This window comes from Electrona antarctica (genome assembly GCF_951216825.1).
Source record: "Electrona antarctica genome assembly, chromosome: 9".
Lineage (NCBI taxonomy): Eukaryota > Metazoa > Chordata > Actinopteri > Myctophiformes > Myctophidae > Electrona > Electrona antarctica.
Window position 1 is genome coordinate 58371872 of NC_136790.1, and position 19061 is coordinate 58390932.

Below are 19061 nucleotides of genomic sequence, written 5' to 3' on the forward strand. Positions count from 1 at the left end.
TTTGGTAGGGACACTTGGAGTTGTGTGTCCCTTCCTTGGTCGTTGTAGTAGCTATCATCTTCATCGTTGACAGGAATGGTTGTTTCGGCGTAGTTGGCTTGGTCCGGGTGGTTGGTTGTGTTGGCGTGTAGTAGTAACGCCGCAGTTTGAAGTTCTTGTTCCAGGAGTGTCACACGTGATACTGCCTGGTCGATTAGCTTTTTCTGGTCCTCCAGTTGGAGTTGAAGAATCGCCTCCCTTTGCTGTGCGTCGCTCATTTCTTGTCGAAGTTTCTTTCGGCTCTGCCTTGCCCCCATCTTTAAAATCGTCGGGTTTTTTTTCCCAAGTACTCATCTATGGTGAAGACGAAATATCGGCCCTGCGTCACTGCGTCCTTTGTTAATGACCCGTCTGGCCAACGCTGATCCAAATACCCTGCTCACATAGCGTCATTTGTTATGGAAATTATGAGGTCCCATCATTGGCACTCAGCAGAGGGAGGTGAAGGCATGACACAGCATCAAGGAGTCTGGCATATTGTCAATCATCGTTCTTTATTCGTTTCGATCATCTCAGTACAGCAGCATGGTCGCATGGTTGCGCATCGTAGTACAGTCAAAAGTCAAGCATCACCCTGTTCCCCCCTCAAGTTCTCCTTTCCCTCCCCTTTATTTCCCAACCACACACCCCCAAATTGACAGTCAGTGACAGGTGTTTTATTCAAATACAACAGGACATGGACAGATAATAACAGGTGGTGTTACAACATCTCCGTTCATGGTGGTGGTCATGGTGTTTGCTGACAGACAGGAAACTACTCTAAATGGGATAACAGAGATGCTATACAAAATGTTCATATAAGGATCTGCGCTAAAGATAAGGGTGACACACAAATAAGTATACCTTTGCTGACAGTATGGAGGAGTCAAGTCAGCTGTTAGATTGACAGGAAGACTGCTCTAAATGGGAGATAGTTGGAGGCAAGCAGGAAACAACTAATTTGAGAACACACCCAAGTAGGTAGAGGCAATAGTGACAGCTGTCAGGTGACAGCTGTCGGTCAGTCCGAATGCGTATTTGTGATAGTCCATCCTATTTGACTGAATGGAATACAATTATAGTTCTTATTTAATAGTAGAATTGGCATTCTAAAACTGCCACTACAATGGCAAATCGTCAACCCCCCGCCGCGGGTGCGAGAGATGTGAAGAGCATTAGAAGAGATGCAGGGAGAGAGTGGCCAATGGAATTGCTCGAAAAACACGGTCATCATGACCGTTCAGCCGTCAGAGTAGTAGGTCAGTTGAGTTCAGACATGCTAGTGTGAATGTAAATCGCTCTGGATTAAGAATTAAGATATCTGGATTATGATAAATGAATACATTGTAAATTGTCCTCTAATCCTCAGGTCTGCTCCAGACTATAATAATAATAGTAATGTCTCTAATCCTCAGGTCTGCTCCAGACTCGTTTCTCCTCATCTCTGTTCGCTGACCACTCGGTGACCTCCCCCTCCCCCCTCCTCCCTCTGATGCCCTCGCCGCGACCTTTCACCTCCCTGCAGCTGGCTCCTCCCACTAGGACGGCGGAGGCTCCGCCCATCAGAACGGTGGGGGTCCGCCGGCTGGGGGGTCCCGTTGCCCTGGGCGACAGCATCGCTACTGCAAAGGTACTTATTATCCTATAGGCTGGGGGGTCCCGTTGCCCTGGGCGACAGCATCGCTACTGCAAAGGTACTTATTATCCTATAGGCTGGGGGGTCCCGTTGCCCTGGGCGACAGCATCGCTACTGCAAAGGTACTTATTAGTGGTGTCAAAAAATATCGATATGGAATCGATAATCGATTTTAACATTAACGATGCGACTACATCGATGCACGTGTGTCTGGATCGGTCAAAATAGTCGGACGTTGCGACGGGTAGATAACTTGTAGATCTGCTACTTCCAGCGCAGGGCGGGCCCATGCTTATGACGCTCTTTAACTATGCATCAGCAGCCAGCGACAGTCACAACACACGAGCAGCATAAACCACTCGTCGGGACGGGATGGCGCACAGGCAGATCCGACAAAACTTTATTGCACACAATTGTGCTTTCATCCACGCTTCCATAGCCTTTTAAATCTTATTTCCCATCCACGGGCACAAGCAGCAGCTTCCACCCGATCTGTGGTGGTGTCCTGTTGTCTGACGAGCGTAGCTACTAGCTAGCATGGGAGCTAATGTTAGTTTAACTTCCATATCGTTAGGAGTTAGAAGGAGTCCTCCTTAATAACACCATGTACTTTCCATCCGTTCCCCAACCCCTCACACTCGCTGCTTGGTTTACACGGGCAGACACAAAGACGAATGGGAATATCATTTGGAGCTTTAACAATGAATGATAGACTGTATCGTTGCGTCTGCCCGTGTTTAATGGTCAGGGTTTCACTGCCCACAGCAGGCAGACCTGTCAAAACTATGCACTTCCCAAAACTCAGAGACATGCCACCACTTATAAGTTCAAACCCACCTCTGGAATATTGCTTGCCCCAGCTATCTCATTCCACTTTCATTTATTTTATTCCATAGTCTTTAGTTTTTCTCTAATAATAATAATTTATTTGTTTTCTCATGTTCTCCTTGAAAAGTGTCTTTAAGTACTCAGAGAAGCATTATATAAATAATAATATTATCACTATTATTAATACTTGTTTTATTGCCTATGCTTATGTAGTCACTATTCATTGATTCACTCGTATCCAAATCCATTTAAAAAAAAAAGCTCACTGCTCAGGTCAAATAGGCCTATTGATAAAAATGTGAATAATTGAGATTGATTAATCACAAATCCTCCAATTAATTAGATGTTTTTAATGAAGTCCCAACCCTATTCTTTATAGATCTAGCTTCAAATAAAAAATCTAAAAAAGGTTAATGTGTCAGATCGCACCGTATCGAATCGCATCAAATTCCATGAAATTCCTCGATCGCATCGATTTGGACTGAATCAAATCGAATCGTATATAAAATTTATCGTCCCCGAATCGCATCGTAGCCCATGCGTATCGATACGTATCGAATCGTCTTGTAAGGGAGAGATGCACACCCCTAGTACTTATTATGCTATAGGCTGGGGGGTCCCGTTGCCCTGGGCGACAGCATCGCTACGGCAAAGGTACTTATTATCCTATAGGCTGGGGGGTCCCGTTGCCCTGGGCGACAGCATCGCTACTGCAAAGGTACTAATTTGCCTAACCCCAGAGTAATCTAGTAAGAGAGTAATGACACTCCCGTCGACTCTCATTGTAACAATGGAATGCGGAAGTGCTCATTATATCTCAATGGAATAGTTCCATCCATAGGAGCAATGTTTGGAACTATCGCCCATAGGCACCCGCTTTGCGGCGAGATCAAAGCGTGTCACCACTCTCTTACTAGATTACTCTGCCTAACCCTATAATAAAAATCACACCCGTGTGAAGTGAGGGGCGCTCATATATTAAAGTCTAACTCGTGTTGTTTAGGTGATGTAATTGTGATTTAAAACAAACTGTGCCAAAACAAACATTAAATTCTCTTTATTGTTAATGGCATTTAATGTTTGTGTTAGGGACAAGATGACGTACATTTTCCCTTCATTGTCAATGGCGTTTTTAAAATAAACATTGAACTAAAAACAAATATTAAACATGTATATAGGAGGGGCTAGCGCCCCTCGGAAACAATAGTAACTAGAAAGGTCCCAATTTTTCAAAATTGCAAAGTGTGTTTGCCGCAGTCGCTTATATATGCCCTTCCCACTAATATTGCCAGCCAATTACAATGTCACCTCAACCTTGTGATCATGCGTAAGTAATTAGAGGGGATTTATCCCCCAAATACAGTTACATTTTTGGCATTTGCGGCGCCCCCTATGGGCAACCACACTAATAACCCTATACATCACATTCAAATGTTTGTTGGTACAAACACACAAAGCTGTAAATGTTTGCCAGCCATCATCATCATCATCATTTTTCGACTGCGGTCGAGATCATGGATTTCACAATATCATGCCAGACTTTCCGGTCCTTCATTGTCATCCACAGTTCCTGCTTACTGATGCCTGTGTCCTTAGCGATGACATCAGGGAACCACAGTTTTCTACCTCTGGTCTGCTTTGAGGCAGGACTCCAGAGAAGAAGGGAAGATATAACCTCATTGTCAGCTCTGTTTATTGTGTTTATTAATAATATTAAATGTATTGTTATGTTCCAGGGGTCAGGCCTGATGGACGCTGGTCTCTTCATGGGACGGTCCTTCCGTGTAGAATGGGGTCCAGGGTGTATACATATATAATGTTATATATCTTTATATTTCAGGGGTCAGGCCTGATGGACGCTGGTCTCTTCATGGGACGGTCCTTCAGAGTAGGATGGGGTCCAGGGTGTATATAATGTTATGTATCGTTACAGGGGTCAGGCCTCATGGACGCTGGTCTCTTCATGGTGTGTATATAATGTTATATTTCAGGGGTCAGGCCTCATGGACGCTGGTCTCTTCATGGGGAGGTCCTTCAGGGTAGGATGGGGTCCAGGGTGTATAGATATATAATGTTATATTGTTATATTTCAGGGGTCAGGCCTGATGGACGCTGGTCTCTTCATGGGACGGTCCTTCCGTGTAGGATGGGGTCCAGGGTGGGTTCTGAGCCACAGTGGAGAGCTGCTCAGCGGACCGTCGGTCAGCAGGGATTCACACCAGCAACCCTCAGACACCTTCAGTCTGATGACCTCCAGGAACAAGACGTAAGAGCCTGTCTGTCTGTCTGTCTGTCTTGTAACCAGCAAGACAGACAGACAGCTATACCGTAATGTTGTAGTTTTCTAACTGTTGTAGTTTTCTAACTTTAGTAAACTACACTGCGGTGATAAGCTATCACCTGGACTATCAATAGGCTTAAACCCTGGTTGTGTGTGTGTGTGTGTGTGTGTGTGTGTGTGTGTGTGTGTGTGTGTGTGTGTGTGTGTGTGTGTGTGTGTGTGTGTGTGTGTGTGTGTGTGTGTGTGTGTGTGTGTGTGTGTGTGTGTGTGTGTGTGTGTGTGTGTGTGTGTGTGTGTGTGTGTGTGTGTGTGTGTGTGTGTGTGTGTGTGTGTGTGTGTGTGTGTGTGTGTGTGTGTGTGTGTGTGTGTGTGTGTGTGTGCAGCAGCCTCTCAGACAGTGTGTACAGAGTGTGTGTTCAGCGTGTTCAGGGTTTAACTCACACTGCGGATGAGGAGCAGATGGATGAAAAGCGCCCTCTACAGATCAGTCTGGGTCACAGCGAGGTGGAGTTCCCACACAATGCTGCGTGCCCATTGGTCCGTCCTCGCCAAGGGGTGGAGCTTCTGCACGACTACACCCATTGGATCAGCTCTTTGAGCCAATCACACAGCCACGGTATGCACGCGCAGACTGTATGACGGAAGCATTTATATTTTACTCATGATCAGAGCTTCCGTTGCTCCAGACTGTATGACGGAAGCATTTATATTTTACTCATGATCAGAGCTTCCGTTGCTCCAGACTGTATGACGGAAGCATTTATATTTTACTCATGATCAGAGCTTCCGTTGCTCCAGACTGTATGACGGAAGCATTTATATTTTACTCATGATCAGAGCTTCCGTTGCTCCAGACTGTATGACGGAAGCATTTATATTTTACTCATGATCAGAGCTTCCGTTGCTCCAGACTGTACGATGGAAGTATTTATATTTACTCATGATCAGAGCTTCCGTTGCTCCAGACTGTACGACGGAAGCGTTTATATTTACTCATGATCAGAGCTTCCGTTGCTCCAGACTGTACGACGGAAGCATTTATATTTTACTCATGATCAGAGCTTCCGTTGCTCCAGACTGTATGACGGAAGCATTTATATTTTACTCATGATCAGAGCTTCCGTTGCTCCAGACTGTACGATGGAAGCATTTATATTTACTCATGATCAGAGCTTCCGTTGCTCCAGACTGTATGACGGAAGCATTTATATTTTACTCATGATCAGAGCTTCCGTTGCTCCAGACTGTATGACGGAAGCATTTATTTTTGACTCATGATCAGAGCTTCCGTTGCTCCAGACTGTATAACGGAAGCATTTATATTTGACTCATGATCAGAGCTTCCGTTGCTCCAGACTGTATGACGGAAGCATTTGAACATTGCTAGAGGCAACAGTCTGGCAACACGAGACTACTAACTAAGCAACTAAGTAACTCTCTCTCTCTCTCTGTGTCTATGGCCATCATTTATCAACGCAGAGTACGGCAAAATATGGGTGCACACCGGAATTCCTGCAATCTTCTGCATTTGTAATTTCCTCAAAACCTTGAACTTGACCGTGCGCCAGGACAAAAATCACGTCAGGTCGGGAGCTGTCGTAGGCTTTGTCCTCAGCTGTTTTTCTGTCGTAGAAAAGCGGAGCAGCATTGACTGACCAGCTTGACAGGCTGTCACAGGCATCTAAGCATATGTATTCACTCCTAAAATGTTAATATAAAACTGTATTATGTATATACATATATATGTAAAGAAAAAGAGAGATTTCCAACTTTACATACAAGCAATTAAAATCGCGTTTATGCTTAATCAAACTGTGCTTTACTGGCCTTGTTAAACATATATATGCGAGCACACTTGTGAGGTCATTCGGGAGCGCAGCGTGACATCCGATGCCTATATAATCCCTGTGAGATTTAAAAAATATAATTAGGCATAAATGGACTGGACGCCTTTATTTCCAAGTGACAATGACGAGCATAGGCCTATAGCTTGCCTATTTGCAATTGAATAGGCCTATAGGTGTAAGGGGCTTAATCATTCATCCATTTAAATAAGTGCTTTAACAGTCATTCAGATAAACGGCAGATCTGGTCATTTGGGTCAGGATGAACGAGGCGGGACCGCAGCGGGCGCCGTTTTGTTTTTTGAATGTGTTTATTGACAATGTTTACATGTACAGAAAAATGCACATAGTTTTACATCACCATCAAAAGGAATGAAATTAAGGAGGATCAGTTGTTTGGGATCACTTTATAAATGTCGTGGCGACGTGGATGTACTACAAACCCAACGCTCGAATTTGAGGCAGATTTTACACTACATTGATAAATGAGGGCCTATGTCTCTCTCTCTCTCTCTGTGTGTCTATATCTCTCTACCAGTCTCCACATGATGTGATGTGTAACTCGCTCTGTGTGTATGTCTCTCTACCAGTGTGTAACTCTCTCTCTCTCTCTCTGTGTGTCTATATCTCTCTACCAGTCTCCACATGATGTGATGTGTAACTCGCTCTGTGTGTATGTCTCTCTACCAGTGTGTAACTCTCTCTCTCTCTCTGTGTGTCTATATCTCTCTACCAGTCTCCACATGGTGTGATGTGTAACTCGCTCTGTGTGTATGTCTCTCTACCAGTGTGTAACTATCTCTCTCTCTCTCGGTGTGTCTATGTCTCTCGCCCAGTCTCCACATGGTGTGATGTGTGGATCCTGGTTGAAGCTCTCTGTAACTCTCTCTCTCTGTATTAACTATGTTAACTCTATGTCTCTCGCCCAGTCTCCACATGGGCTGATGTGTAACTCTCTCTCTCTCTCTGTATTAACTCTGTTATCTCTATGTCTCTCGCCCAGTCTCCACGTGGTGTGATGTGTGGACCCTGGTTGAAGCTCTCTGGGGCCGCCTGAGGCCCGCAGACCATCCGTTGGACTCCTCCCCCTCCGCTCCTCTCAGCCAATACCAGGAGCAGCTGGAGAGGAGGCGGAGCTTCTCTGCCTGGCTGGCCAATGGCGCGCAGCGCCGGGTGGAGGAGGAGGAGTCGGGGGGCGGAGTCGAGATGATCTTCAGCCTCCTGACGGCCAATCGGATCAGTGAGGCGTGTCGGCTGGCTCAGAGCTCAGGTAATTAACATACTCATTAATATTCATGATTATACTGACAGCCAATTGGATCAGAGCATGGGTAATTAACATACTCATTAATATTCATGATTATACTGACAGCCAATTGGATCAGAGCATGGGTAATTAACATACTCATTAATATTCATTACCGGTATTATACTGACAGCCAATTGGATCAGAGCTCGGGTTATTAACTGGTTAGAAGCTCATTTGGTGCAACTGCAAACCAGAGGCCAGCCAGCGGTACAAACAACCACCGCTCCGTTCACTTCTCTCTGCTGTGCTGCCTGCGTGCAGAAATGCCAGTGCGCTGCTGCTCTAAGCCTGAAAAGCCAGAGCGCTGCTGCTCTGAGTCTGAAATGCCAGAGCACTGCGCCCCCTGCCTCCACTCGTCCTCCTCCTAGCGCAGCCCTCTTCATAATAAATACATACATGTAGGCTATAGCCTACACATTACACAAATAACAGAATTACTATTTTTATTATAATAACATTCTTTAAAAAAATGGGGGAAAAAAGAAAAAATCACGGAAAATCACCGAGCCCAAGGCTCGGCCTGGCCCGACTAATTAGCATATTTTTGGGGCCCGGCTCGGCCCGATAACGTTGGGTCGGTACTGGTCGGGTACTTTATTGTAGATGTATTAATGTTTATATATATATAATTATATTTTCTTACATGGGTCCACAGGTTGTCTCTCCTGCTCTCCCAGGCTATGGGAGGACATAATGTTTATCTAGTGGTGGGCATAGATTAATTTTTTTAATCGCGATTAATCGCACTGCAATCCTGGAGTTAATCGCGATTAATCGCGATTAAAATGGCTCATTTGAACTCTGCCGAAGGCATTGAAAATATGTGTGCGCTACCTAAATAATGTCCAGAAGTAAGTCCTTGTGAACAGGTTTAGACCAGGAGCCCTAATTATGGATACAACTAGCCTATTAATACCTTATATTTCATATTGTGAGTTTGTAGAACTGTTCACAGTGTTGCCAAGTCTAGTCATTATAAGCTACTTTGGACTTGTCTATCTGTAAAGTTTCTTTAAAATATTGGTGGTCCTTGACATGAAAATGCTTGAGAACCACTACTCTAAAACAACATTGGGCAATGATGTTTGACAGTCAGCAAAATAGTTGCTTATTTTAGACTTATTTTCTGTTTTTTTCGGATTTTCTGACTTGATCTGACATTTTCATAGACCTGGTTGCTTGTTTCTCTCTCAGTCACGAAATGTGGCAACCCTGGTCAAAGCCGTGTACTATGTTGTGATCATATTGTGATACATGGATGGTGGTTTAGCTTAGCACACAACAGCTAACATGATGCAGCAGGCTGCTGCCTGGATATGGAATATGGATATGGACTTATGGCTCCATCGCTGCCTCTTTCTTTTCTAGTAAGTAGAACTTTTTGTTGGCGTTGCTATTTACCGTCCCTCTCACAGACTACAAGTCAGGGACGAGTGCACTGACTGTCTGACTCTGTCTCCGTGCAGTCTCCGACCGTGCTCTCCGCCTCCTGTGGGCGCGTTCGGAAATACCACACCAGAGTGCACTCGCCTATTAGTTTGCATTGCACAGTGGGCTCAGTGCGCTATTTCCGAACGCGCCCCACACGCACACACATGCGCGCACACACAGCCCGCCTTCTGGCTGCTGCAGACCCAGCTCCCAAATAGATTAACGGCGATATTCTTTTTTTATCGCGCCATAAGAGTCTCTCGTTAACGCAGCACGTTAACGCCAACAACGGCCCATCATTAGTTTATACATATTATATGTTCTTACAGGGGACCACAGGTTGGCGTTGCTGCTCTCCCAGGCTATGGGAGGACATAATGTTTATGTTCTTACAGGAGACCACAGGTTATCGTTGCTGGTCTCCCAGGCTATGGGATGTATATATATATATATATATGTTCTTACAGGGACCACAGGTTGTCGTTGCTGCTCTCCCAGGCTATGGGAGGACATAATGTTTATGTTCTTACAGGAGACCACAGGTTATCGTTGCTGCTCTCCCAGGCTATGGGAGGACACACCTCCAGAGACCTGCTGACTCTGCAGTTGGCTGACTGGAGCAGGATGCAGGCAGACAGCTTCCTGTCTGACCAACGCCTCAGGATCTTCACCCTATTGGCTGGAAAACCTGTACGTACCTGTCTGTCTGTCTGTCTGTTTTAGTTCTATGTCGACAAGACTGATGTTTTAGTTCAACAACTACCAGATCGGAATCGGGGAGAAAAGAGAAATTGTCTAATGTAAATCTCAAAGAAGGATGTATAAGCAATGAGATTTTGTAAACATGTGCCTATGCACATGCACCTTACTATGGCCAACGTGCACTTTATTGTACTCTGTATTGTGTGTGTGTGTGTGTGTGTGTGTGTGTGTGTGTGTGTGTGTGTGTGTGTGTGTGTGTGTGTGTGTGTGTGTGTGTGTGTGTGTGTGTGTGTGTGTGTGTGTGTGTGTGTGTGTGTGTGTGTGTGTGTGTGTGTGTGTGTGTGTGTGTGTGTGTGTGTGTGTGTGTGTGTGTGTGTGTGTGTGTGCGCGCGCCTCTAGGTGTGGCAGTCCACAGAGCATACGGTCAGCGTGTGCAGCGAACTGGACTGGAGGAGAAGTCTAGCTGTTCATCTGTGGTTCATGTTGCCTCCGACGGCATCGGTGTCTGACGCTCTGAGACAATACACTGCTGCCTTCCAGGTATTTATACATCTATCTATTCTCCCTTCTCTAAAACACCCTGGACAACGCTCCACACGTCCCAGACTCTTCTCCCTTCTCTAAAACACCCTGGACAACGCTCCACACGTCCCAGACTCCTCTCCCTTCTCTAAAACACCCTGGACAACGCTCCACACGTCCCAGACTCTTCTCCCTTCTCTAAAACACCCTGGACAACGCTCCACACGTCCCAGACTCCTCTCCCTTCTCTAAAACACCCTGGACAACGCTCCACACGTCCAAGACTCTTCTCCCTTCTCTAAAACACCCTGGACAGCGCTCCACACGTCCTAGATTCTTCTCCCTCAACCTCATACAATCCAAAATGTTCTCTTTCTCTTCCCCTGTGACTAGTTTTGTTTTGGTTGTTGAAAGTGAAAGTGTGTGCGAGCGCTGTGCAGCGCAGTTGCAGATTAGTTCCGCCTTTTCGCTCCGGGGGGAAAATATATATATATATATTATATATATTAGATTTTTGATATCGATAAATGATGCCATGGAATCACATGATGGCATGGCATCGCTGCACCACTAGTCCGAGGCAGTGAATGGATGGCATTTGTTCTAATGTTTGTTTTTGTTTGTTTTTTCTCCACCAATCAGGGAACGGGGGAAGTGGGCGTGTACACCTGTGCGCCCCTCCCCCTCTACCAGGAAGAGTCAGACGATGACAAACGACCTCTGTACGACCTCTGCTTCCACCTGCTCAAACTCTACAGCGACAGGTAACGACCTCTACGACCTCTCTATGACCCCTACGACCTCTATAACCTCTGTACGACCTCTGTTTCCACCTGCTCAAACAGCGACAGGTAACTTTATTTAAATAATAATTATGTTATGATCTCTCTCCAGACATTACCCATTAGAATCCTTACTGGACCCTCTCTCTGTGACCTGGGAGCGTCTGGACTACCGTCTCTCGTGGAACCTGTGGGTGGCGCTAGAGAGCCTGTGCTACTCTCACCTGAGTGTCCACAAGCAGTGTCTGTTACACAGCAGCTACGCCGCCCTGCTGGAGACACAGGGGTACTGGCACCTGTCTGTGATGGTCCTGATGCACATCCCTGTAGACACGTATGTTATTATTATTATTATTATTATACTGGTCCTGATGCACATCCCTGTAGACACGTATGTACCGTTTAATATTATTATTATTATTATTATTAAAGAAAGACAGATTTTTACTTTCTGGCCCTGGTGGGGGAGGGGGGGGGGGGGGGGGTGGAGAATAGAACAGAAGCATTAATACGGTTAATGTGAAAATGTTTCACATTTAATTTTTTTTATCATCTTCCAAACCAAAAAAAATATTTCGATTTAAAATTGATAAATCGCCCTGATTATGATTAGTATTACTATTATTGCGAACACAGTGATTGTGAATTCAGTGAGCCATTACTATGTAACCCAGTCTGTCTGTGTCACGCTGTGACACCACCCGCCCGCCACCAGAGGGCGCAGCTGTATCACACACACATGCACGCACACACACACAGTAGAAAACTTAAAACGAAAACGTTAAAAAAAAAAAAAAAAAGTACGTAATTTATTCTAATTGTTGTTATTGCAATTTACGAGCTGCGTTCGCTTCCCGCATTCGCGCGTCTTACTTGTTATTATTATTATTATTCCAGGCTCAGAGAGCGAGCGGTCAGAGAGATGCTGTGTCTCCACTGCACCGAGGAAGACGAGGATGAGGATGAAGAGGGGGGCGGGGCCAGAGAGCGTTTCCTGACGGAGAGGTTGCAGGTTCCTGTACGATGGCTGGAGGAGGCCAAGGCCGTCCGCGCTCGGAGCCAGAACCGCCCGGACCGCGAGGCTCTGCACCTCTACCGCGCTGGGCTGTGGAACCAGTGTCACAGACTGCTGATACGCACGCTGGCTTCAGGTTAGACAACATTACCTGTTACTAGGGAAGGGATCGGAGTCTGGGACGTGTGGAGCGTTGTCCAGGGTGTTTTAGAGAAGGGAGAAGAGTCTAGGACGTGTGGAGCGTTGTCCAGGGTGTTTTGGAGAAGGGAGAAGAGTCTGGGACGTGTGGAACGTTGTCCAGGGTGTTTTAGAGAAGGGTAAAGAGTCTAGGACGTGTGGAGCGTTGTCGAGGGTGTTTTAGAGAAGGGAGAAGAGTCTGGGACGTGTGGAGCGTTGTCCAGAGTGTTTTAGAGGAGGGAGAAGAATCTGGGACGTGTGGAGCGTTGTCCAGGGTGTTTTAGAGAAGGGAGAAGCGTCTGGGACGTGTGGAGCGTTGTCCAGGGTGTTTTTGGAGAAGGGAGAAGTGTCTGGGACGTGTGGAGCGTTGTCCAGTGTGTTTTAGAGAAGGGACAAGAGTCTGTGACGTGTGAAGTGTTGTCCAGGGTGTTTTAGAGAAGGGTAAAGAGTCTAGGATGTGTGGAGCGTTGTCGAGGGTGTTTTAGAGAAGGGAGAAGAGTCTGGGACATGTGGAGCGTTGTCCAGAGTGTTTTAGAGGAGGGAGAATAATCTGGGACGTGTGGAGCATTGTCCGGGGTGTTTTAGAGAAGGGAGAAGAGTCTGGGACTCGTGGAGCGTTGTCCAGGGTGTTTTAGAGAAGGGAGAAGAGTCTGGGACTCGTGGAGCGTTGTCCTGGGTGTGTTAGAGAAGGGCGAAGAGTATGGGACGTGTGGAGCGTTGTCCAGGGTGTTTTAGAGAAGGGAGAAGAGTCTGGGACGTGTGGAGTGTTGTCCTGGGTGTGTTAGAGAAGGGAGAAGAGTCTGGGACGTGTGGAGCGTTGTCCAGGGTGTTTTAGAGAAGGGAGAAGAGGCTGGGACGTGTGGAGCGTTGTCCTGGGTGTGTTAGAGAAGGGAGAAGAGTCTGGGACGTGTGGAGCGTTGTCCAGGGTGTTTTAGAGAAGGGAGAAGAGTCTAGGACGTGTGGAGCGTTGTCCAGGGTGTTTTGGAGAAGGGAGAAGAGTCTGGGACGTGTGGAGCGTTGTCCAGGGTGTTTTAGAGAAGGGTAAAGAGTCTAGGACGTGTGGAGCGTTGTCGAGGGTGTTTTAGAGAAGGGAGAAGAGTCTGGGACATGTGGAGCGTTGTCCAGAGTGTTTTAGAGGAGGGAGAAGAATCTGGGACGTGTGGAGCGTTGTCCAGGGTGTTTTAGAAAAGGGAGAAGCGTCTGGGACGTGTGGAGCGTTGTCCAGGGTGTTTTGGAGAAGGGAGAAGAGTCTGGGACGTGTGGAGCGTTGTCCAGTGTGTTTTAGAGAAGGGACAAGAGTCTGTGACGTGTGAAGCGTTGTCCAGGGTGTTTTAGAGAAGGGTAAAGAGTCTAGGATGTGTGGAGCGTTGTCAAGGGTGTTTTCGAGAAGGGAGAAGAGTCTGGGACATGTGGAGCGTTGTCCAGAGTGTTTTAGAGGAGGGAGAAGAATCTGGGACGTGTGGAGCGTTGTCCGGGGTGTTTTAGAGAAGGGAGAAGAGTCTGGGACGTGTGGAGCGTTGTCCAGGGTGTTTTAGAGAAGGGAGAAGAGTCTGGGACGCGTGGAGCGTTGTCCTGGGTGTGTTAGAGAAGGGAGAAGAGTCTGGGACGTGTGGAGCGTTGTCCTGGGTGTGTTAGAGAAGGGAGAAGAGTCTGGGACGTGTGGAGCGTTGTCCAGAGTGTTTTAGAGAAGGGAGAAGAGTCTGGGACGTGTGGAGCGTTGTCCAGGGTGTTTTAGAGAAGGGAGAAGAGTCTGGGACGTGTGGAGCGTTGTCCGGGATGTTTTAGAGAAAGGAGAAGAGTCTGGGACGTGTGGAGCGTTGTCCAGGGTGTTTTAGAGAAGGGAGAAGAGTCTGGGACGCGTGGAGCGTTGTCCAGGGTGTTTTAGAGAAGGGAGAAGAGTCTGGGACGTGTGGAGCGTTATCAGAATATGGTCTTAGAAATCCAGTGAAAAGTCTGGAGATGTGAAGTGTGTGGTAACCATGACAACTGAGCACACAACAGTGACAACTTCCTGCTTCCCTTCAGATTGCATTATCAACGACAACCATGACTTCCTGTTGGAGTTCTTGGAGGGCCTGTGTGAACCGGAGCGGTCCGGTTCCATCCAGGACTGGGACTCGGCTGGACGCGTCTATCTGGACTACATCAACACCATCAGGACACTGAAGGACATACAACAGGTAGGGGTGCGCGCTGATAGGGTGAGATCTCGGCCAATCAAATGGAGTGTTTGTTCCATGATTATTGTGACCAATTTCGCAGGAATCGTGCATTTCCCGTTTGTGTGTTGGTTGGGCACGTGACATCACGTGTAGGCATGTACTCTCTCACGATTCGTATCACGATATGAGGTTCACGATACGATTTTTCACGATATTAAAAATATATATATTTTATATAATTTATCTTCCCCCTGAGATTGTTTAGTTAACTACATTGCAAAAGAAGTAGCATTACTTTTGACAGTGCAGAAACATAATTGCCTTCCTTGATGAGCATCAACGACCATCATCACCTGGGCTCAGTCACAGGCACACACAGCTCCCCTCTACAGTGCTCTACTACTGAAAGTGACTATCATTTCTTTCCAAAAGCACTTGAATATGATGGAATATGACTAAAGCTCACATTTCACATCACACACTAGCCCCCCCTAAAAAAGAAAAAAAAAGAAAATCGGTTTTATTTTATTTCAATGAATCGATTCATATCGTCGGGATTAATATCGATATACGATATATCTTTACATGCCTAATCACGTGACATCATCAGGGATGAAGATCCCTCATAAATATTAAGCCCATATATGGAGATCCCTGATGTCATCAATATTGTACAATATTGATGTCATACATCTGACCTCAAAACTCATACTCTTAGATCTCCATATATGGAGCTGACCTGTTCTGACATTCCATATGTTGATCCTTCCCCATCCATCCTTCCTCTTCGATGTCTCCCTTTTGACTGATACCTGTCCATTTAAACTCTAGACGGGCCTGTTGACTGATACCTGTCGATTTAAACTCTAGACGGGCCTGTTGACTGATACCTGTCCATTTAAACTCTAGACGGGCCTGTTGACTGATACCTGTCCATTTAAACTCTAGACGGTTATTAGTGCAGCAGCGCCCGGCAGCCGGCGAAAACGTTCTCAACAGGCCCGATAACTCATCCATCGCCAAGGACTTATTTAACTTCTTTTTCATGATGTCCTGGAGCGCCAAGGACGTGTTTTTCGTGTTTTATAACATGGTAAAAAAAAAAGTTTTTTTTTTTTGGTTTTTTTGTTGTTGTCTTTTTTTAAAAAATAAATAAAAATATATAAAATAAAATAAAAGATATATGGTGGCGGTCAGGGCCTTTTGGCGCCCCCTAGTGGCGATGGATGAGATAATTAAGGCCCGGCCCTACCTGGGTCCTCGTCAAACCCTTTACACTCAAGACACTGCCCCCGCTGCCACCCTTAGATCTCCATATATGGAGCTGACCTGTTCTGACATTCCATATGTTGATCTGACCTCATCAAACCCTGTACACTCAAGACACACTCCATATATGGCCAGTACAGAATAAATTCCATATGTTGATCTGACCCCCCCCATAGCAAAGCGCCAGCGCTCGGCCAGGAGGATGCGTGCTTCTCACCCTCAGGCGTCTTACTGTGTGTGTGTGTGTGTGTGTGTGTGTGTGTGTTCTGATAGGGTGAAATCTCGGCCTATCAGATGGAGTGTTTGTTCAGCGAGGCGACGTCTCTCTGTCAGAGGATAGAGCTCCTCCCCTGCTGCTCCGCCAAGGACCGCCTTGCTCAGTCAGGTAACCAATCACATCACAGCTCCAATAAACACCGACCAATCACATCACAGCTCCAATAAACTTTAACCAATCACATCACAGCTCCAATAAACACATTCGTTTGAAACTCTAATTGGTTACGTGTTCTCGCTCGGCCTATCAGGGATTGACTGATAGAGATGGCTAAGCGCTAGGCTAACATAATGAATGTGTTTCTCCATAGAGATGGCTAAGTGCTAGGCTAGGCTAACATAATGAATGTGTTTCTCCATAGAGATGGCTAAGCGCTAGGCTAACATAATGAATGTGTTTCTCCATAGAGATGGCTAAGTGCTAGGCTAACATAATGAATGTGTTTCTCCATAGAGATGGCTAAGCGCTAGGCTAACATAATGAATGCGTTTCTCCATAGAGATGGCTAAGCGCTAGGCTAACATAATGAATGTGTTTCCCCATAGAGATGGCTAAGTGCTAGGCTAACATAATTAATGTGTTTCTCCATAGAGATGGCTAAGCGCTAGGCTAACATAATGAATGTGTTTCTCCATAGATGGCTAAGAGCTAGGCTAACATAATGAATGTGTTTCTCCATAGAGATGGCTAAGCGCTAGGCTAATATAATGAATGTGTTTCTCCATAGAGATGGCTAAGCGCTAGGCTAACATAATGAATGTGTTTCTCCATAGAGATGGCTAAGCGCTAGGCTAACAGGCTAACATAATGAATGTGTTTCTCCATAGAGATGGCTAAGCGCTAGGCTAACATAATTAATGTGTTTCTCCATAGAGATGGCTAAGCGCTAGGCTAACATGCTAACATATTGAATGTGTTTCTCCATAGTGATGGCTAAGCGCTAGGCTAACATAATGAATGTGTTTCTCCATAGAGATGGCTAAGCGCTAGGCTAACATAATTAATGTGTTTCTCCATAGAGATGGCTAAGCGAGTGGCTAACATCCTCAGGGTGGTGTTGACCTTGCGGTCAGATGGTGGCGCTGACGAGCAGCTCAGCCTCCTGGCTCCGCCCCTCACCCGTCTGCCAATGCCAGAGGACTACGCCCTGGAGGAGCTGCGTTCTCTCACCCAATCATATCTCACACAGCTCATCAGCAGCCAATGAGCTTTGGGCGGTGGCTGTGTTCCGTGTGTTTCATCAGCCAATGAGAAGCCAGAATTTTGCTATGCAGGATTTTGTAAAGTGTGTGTGTGTGTGTGTGTGTGTGTGTGTGTGTGTGTGTGTGTGTGTGTGTGTGTGTGTGTGTGTGTGTGTGTGTGTGTGTGTGTGTGTGTGTGTGTGTGTGTGTGTGTGTGTGTGTGTTGTTGCGGGTTTAGAATGCGTTGCTAATTGAGACGGATATATGGCATTCTCATTGGCTTAATGGATAGATGGGGTTCTTATTGGTTGTGTGAGTAGCAACTCTCATTGGCTGTGGGGATATAGATATTATTCTCATTGGCTGCGGGGATAGCTAATTCTTATTGGCTGGGGGCATAGATTGTCATCGGCTGCGGGGATATATTGATTGATTCATTGCCATTGGCTGGAGTCATATAGATGTTATTCTGATTGGCTACGGGGATAGATCATTGTCATTGGCTGCATTCCAGGGCTGAGGTTTGTCGCGTTCGTCCGATGACGATGAACAGGAAACAGGAAGTGAGTCTTAGGAAATAAAATGTTCTATTTTTCTATTTGGGTTTGGATGAGTTTCTGTTTGAGTCTGTAATGTACATGAGTCATGCATACACATGAGTCTGTATTGTATTGTAGTAAAAACACATATTAGGACCATTATTACATTACGTTTAAATTGATCCTTTTGTCACGTTTTTGAAATGATTCATAATTTGTTACTTTGAAGACGTTTGTAGCCGTTTTACCAAAAGACTCCCTGCTCTGTTTGGCTCACTTCACATCAGAAAGAAATGTTTTCTTTTTTTAATGCTTCATTTATTTTCTAAATAAAAATGTCAACTTTTTTCCTGTTATTTTGCTCTTGTTTTGAGATCCAGTTTGATGCTAACAGTAGCAGTAGTTGCTACTGATGCTAGCAGTAGTTGCTACTGATGCTAGCAGTAGTTGCTACTGATGCTAACAGTAGCAGTAGTTGCTACTGATGCTAACAGTAGCAGTAGTTGCTACTGATGCTAGCAGTAGTTGCTACTGATGCTAGCAGTAGTTGCTACTGATGCTAACAGTAGCAGTAGTTGCTACTAGCTACTGATGCTAATAGTAGCAGTAGTTGCTACTAGCTACTGATGCTAATAGCTGTTCTGTGAGTGTGAAGTTTAAACATGTTTTTAATAAAGAATCATCTTGAATAAAAACCTACTCATGCCTCTGGCAAACTTTATTTGTTTAGTTAGTTGCTGCGAGAGTGAGGTCTAGCCAACACCAACTCAGGATTCCTGGATCGCTGCCCTCCACACACTCCTATCCAACATCAGGTTCTTGAGCTCTGCAGTGTTGTCAGTCAAGCTGTCGCGCCGCAGCACGTCTACATAGGTGGTACGCTTCTTTCTCCTCCTGGCTTTGCCCTGGGTTGGCTCCCATAGGGTAAATTTACTTGCCTCAAGTTCTGGGTGCCTAACACATTGCCCTGCCAGCCTCATCCTTCTCTCTCTGACTTTGTCCATGACCCGTGGTAGGTCCCCGTAGAGGTCCACATTTCTGATGCGGTCCGTCCATGTGACACCTAGTGCCATTCGTAGCATTCTTGT

General features: G+C 45.9%; 1 protein-coding gene across 5 annotated transcripts in view; it reads left to right on the top strand.

Moving 5' to 3' along the window:
* The window catches only part of nup98 (nucleoporin 98 and 96 precursor), a 48278-nt gene extending 29606 nt beyond the window's left edge, over positions 1-18672 (top strand). Inside the window, exons 25-37 of one of the 5 annotated variants that reach the window (XR_013790840.1) lie at positions 1434-1648; positions 4576-4748; positions 5147-5379; positions 7611-7877; positions 9880-10037; positions 10449-10589; positions 11214-11335; positions 11466-11687; positions 12251-12504; positions 14571-14725; positions 16250-16361; positions 17273-18497; positions 18549-18672. Coding sequence is in view for 3 of the 5 variants with exons in the window: in XM_079510441.1 (XP_079366567.1) it covers positions 1434-1648; positions 4576-4748; positions 5147-5379; positions 7611-7877; positions 9880-10037; positions 10449-10589; positions 11214-11335; positions 11466-11687; positions 12251-12504; positions 14571-14725; positions 16250-16361; positions 17273-17460 (2240 nt within the window). In the remaining 2 variants the exon portion in view is untranslated. Of the gene's footprint in view, positions 1-1433; positions 1649-4575; positions 4749-5146; positions 5380-7610; positions 7878-9879; positions 10038-10448; positions 10590-11213; positions 11336-11465; positions 11688-12250; positions 12505-14570; positions 14726-16249; positions 16362-16517; positions 16543-17272 lie in introns of those variants that run through there. The other 4 variants (XR_013790841.1, XM_079510442.1, XM_079510441.1 and 1 more) reach the window with 4 other exon arrangements.
* The last annotated feature ends 389 nt before the right edge of the window (positions 18673-19061 follow it).